Below are 4,272 nucleotides of genomic sequence, written 5' to 3'. Positions count from 1 at the left end.
AAATTTATAAAGATATAGGTTATTAAAATAGTAAATTTTATTTTTATTATCGTAAAAATTATTTATAAAAATAAAATAAGACAGAGCATTGATAATAGTATATTTATATTTTGCTTTTCTTACTCACATTCCGTATTTTCCATTTTCTTTTCCTTCTCTTTTTTCTCCTTTAGCTTTACTTTCTTTTTTCCTCCATTAGCTTTTAAGACCTAAAAAGCCTTAAAGAATGTGGGAGTGGGGCATTCTTCATAGACTTTTGTTTGGCTCAATTTAACAATTTGTGGATAATTAAATTTCCAATTTAATGCATTTTGTTGGAAGAAACTTCCTTGCGCTTCATGTATTTTTGTGTTTTACCTAAAGCTTACTCTATATATTTGGAGTTGTGAGCCATGGCAATTGCAACCATGACTACTCTTCCTATTTCCTTTTTCCCTTCTTTTCTTCTCATTCCCGCTATCTGCTTTACCATTTGTCATGCCAATTCCAACCTACTTTGCATTCAGAGTGAGAGAGAAGCTCTTTTGAAATTCAAGAATCATCTTTTTGATCCTTCAAACAGGCTATCGTCATGGGTAGAAGGTGGGGATTGCTGTGAATGGACTGGTGTCGTCTGCCATAACTCAACAGGCCACGTCAACCAACTGCACTTGGCCGCTCCTCTTTCAGTGCCTGATGCCTTTGCAACAAATGCTGAATGGGAAGCTTACCACAATTCCCTGCTGGGAGGCAAAATAAATCCTTCACTGCTGGAGTTGAAGCATCTCAGTTCCCTGGACTTGAGCTATAACATTTTTAGCAGCATACATATCCCGAAATTTTTCGGTTTGCTAGAGAGTTTAACATATCTTAACCTCTCTCGATCACAATTTCAGGGAGCAATTCCTCATAACCTTGGGAATCTCTCAAAGCTGCAGTATCTTGATCTTGGAGGTAATGATCTCAAATCAAAAACTCTTCAATGGGTTTCTGGACTTTCTTCCTTGCAGTACCTTGATTTGAGTTATGCTGATCTTCATACAGCAAATGATTGGGTACAGGTAACACTCAAACTTCCTTCTTTGTTAGAGTTGCACTTGTCAGGTTGTGGTTTAGACAATGATCCATCTTTGATCAATGTTAATTCTTCAAAATCACTGGTTGTTCTTGATCTTTCTTTCAACCGCTTTTCTTCAGTACCTAAGTGGATATTTAGTCTTCATGGTCTTGTGTCCATTGATCTTAGTGGCAATTCTTTGGAAGGCCCAATTTCAGATTACTTTGGGAACAGCTCGTTTCTTGAAGTTCTTGATCTTAGTTGGAATTATCTCAATTCGTCCATACCCAATTCCTTGTATAGTTTAAACCGTCTTCAGTTCCTTAGTCTTGGCAATAACCAGTTACAAGGAACAATCTCGAGTGCCATTGGAAACTTGAGCTCTGTTACTCAGCTTGATCTTTCAGTAAATCAATTAAATGGTCAAATTCCATTGTCTACATGGGAGTTATCATCTCTGAAGTTGTTTGATGTTTCAAAAAATCAATTAAACGGCCAATTTCCCTTGTCTATAGGGCAGTTGTCATCTTTGGAGGAGTTTGATGTTTCAGAAAATCAATTAAATGGTCCAATTCCATTGTCTATAGGGGAGTTATCATCTTTGAAGTTGTTTGATGTCTCAGAAAATCAGTTAAACGGCCAAATTCCCTCGTCTATAGGGCAGTTATCATCTTTGGAGGAGTTTGATGTTTCAGAAAATCAATTAAATGGTCAAATTCCATTGTCTATAGGGGAGTTATCATCTTTGAAGTTGTTTGATGTTTCAGAAAATCAATTAAATGGTACTTTTCCTCTATCGTTTGGACGACTAGAAAGTTTGGAAACTCTGGATTGTGGGTATAATCTATTAGAAGGAGTTGTATCAGAAACCCATTTTTCTAATCTCACGAGATTGACAACTCTAGCAGCATCACACAATCGGCTTAGATTTGAACCAAACTTAAGCTGGATTCCCCCATTTCAATGTGAAAGGATCGAATTGGGTCACTGGCATCTTGGCCCAAAGTTTCCCCAGTGGTTAAAATTCCAAAAGAAATTGTCTTATTTGGATATCTCCTATGCAGGAATTTCAGATGTCATACCCACTTGGTTTTTGAACCTTCCTACTCAATTTGAATCTTTAAACCTTTCCTCGAATCAACTTAGAGGAGAGGTTTCATATTTGAATGTGAGAAACTCTGTTGATTTGAGTTCAAACCGATTCATAGGCCCATTGCCAAGAGTATTCTCAACTTTACTATTTCTAATTTTATCAAATAATTCATTTTCGGGATCTCTTTTTGAATTGGTTTGTAATTCATCAAGTGAGGAATTGATAGAAGTTCTTTACATTGATAAAAATCTTATCTCAGGAGATATTCCAGATTGTTGGAATCATTGGCAGCGTTTGAACCTTTTAAATTTGGGAAGCAACAATTTGACCGGCAAAATCCCACCTTCTTTATGGCATCTAAATCTTAAAATGTTAAACCTTCGAAACAATACAATATTTGGAAAATTGCCATCCACATTGCAAAATTCTCCAAATTTGATTATGTTTGATCTTAGTGAAAATCATTTCAGTGGAAGTGTACCAGCATGGATTGGTGATAAGCTCTCAAACCTTGTGATTCTAAGCCTTCGATCAAATAACTTTGATGGACGTATTCCTCATAAAATTTGTGATCTTCAGTTTCTTCAAAACTTGGACCTTGCCCACAACAACATTTCTGGAGTTATTCCAAAATGTTTTAATAATTTAAGTGCAATGGCCACAGCAAACAAAAGGAATAATTTTGTTCTTGGGGAGTCTGTATATGCAGCCTCATTTTTTTTGAACGCATTATTGGTGTTGAAAGGACGAGAGGATGAATATGGTAGAACATTAGGACTTGTTACTAGCATGGACCTTTCAGCTAACAGTCTCACCGGAGAGATCCCCAAAGAAATTGGTAGTCTCGTTGGACTACTGTCTTTAAATTTTTCAGGGAATCTCCTAACAGGAAATATACCAAACAGCATTGGCAAGATGGAGTTAATGGAATCTCTTGATTTGTCCATGAATCGACTAAATGGTGAAATCCCTCCAAGTTTCTCCAGTTTGAATTTCTTGAATCACTTCAATGTGTCCTACAACAACTTGACAGGACAAATCCCAACAAGCACTCAGCTTCAAAGCTTTGAAAACTTGTCTTACGTGGGCAATCATCTTTGCGGACCTCCTCTCACTAAGAACTGCACCTCAAAAGGTATTCCAATTGACGTCGCAAATAATGGAAGTAGCAGGGAAGGAAGTAAAGTGAATTGGCTTTATGTCAGCATAGTTCTCGGCTTTGTAATGGGATTTTGGGGTGTAGTGGCTCCCTTGTTTTTCATCAGGTCTTGGAGGCATGCATACTATCGAAAGTTGGACCATGTTGGACGAAAGCTGTATGTGTCTTGGGCTACTATGGGTATGTAGTTTGATGGGAAAAAAACATGTGTAAACATGTTGGTCTAAAGTTGGTATAATTTACTGGAGATTGGATCAAAGTGTGTTTTGATTATGTATGAATATGTTTTGCTGTATTTCTTTAATTTACAATGAAAATAATTTCAACAAAAAAAGTTGTTTGATAAATTCCATCAGCTGCTTAGCTTAATAAATGAGTAGACGTGGCAGCCATAGATCTGGTCTTCTTCCTCCTTGATCCTTCAAATTAGGAGTAACAAAAATAGTAGTAAATAGGATTAGCCAATTTTTTTTCTGTCATTTTCTAACTGTTGCCAATGGATCTCAACAAAAAAAGAGTTCAGCTGTTGCTCTTCATCCTTGGACTCACCCTTCTCAGTAAGACAGGTAACAACCTCAAAACGTCGTCGTTTTTGCATTTGGTCTGGAAAATAAAAGAAGTCGTAAATGTTGGAATTTAAATCTCCAAGTTAATTTCAAGTTTGTAAAATTTAATGTACTTGATTGTTTTCTCTTCTTTGTTAGCTTTTATGGATCAAATTGGTATACTGGTTAGAATTATTTCGATTTTTTATTTTAAAGTATATATTTGGATTCAACACATTCAAACATGACAATGAGCATAGAATCTTTCAAAAATATATGAAACAATTTATAAAAGTTTTAATATACTCGTGTGAAATACATACCCGACAAAAATCCTTTCAAGTTATCGGGATTCCAACCACCCCAGCCATATAGGGTGGTTTTTTGTTTTTAAAAATTGAGTTTGGAGCAAAGTGAATCGAGTTTTTAACGAGGGCTA

The 4,272-nt window shown here is 36.0% G+C and overlaps 1 protein-coding gene across 1 annotated transcript; it reads left to right on the top strand.

The window, feature by feature from the left end:
* Positions 1-328: 328 nt before the first annotated feature.
* On the top strand, positions 329-3,983 carry LOC107930876 (receptor-like protein EIX2). Its single transcript, XM_016862638.2, has one exon. The coding sequence runs from the start codon at positions 393-395 to the stop codon at positions 3,474-3,476; it is 3,084 nt and encodes a 1,027-aa protein (XP_016718127.2). The 5' UTR covers positions 329-392; the 3' UTR covers positions 3,477-3,983.
* Positions 3,984-4,272: the final 289 nt, after the last annotated feature.

Source organism: Gossypium hirsutum, chromosome D11 (genome assembly GCF_007990345.1).
Source record: "Gossypium hirsutum isolate 1008001.06 chromosome D11, Gossypium_hirsutum_v2.1, whole genome shotgun sequence".
NCBI lineage: Eukaryota > Viridiplantae > Streptophyta > Magnoliopsida > Malvales > Malvaceae > Gossypium > Gossypium hirsutum.
The sequence above is the reverse complement of the archived record's forward strand: the minus strand, read 5'-3'. Positions and strand labels throughout refer to the sequence as shown.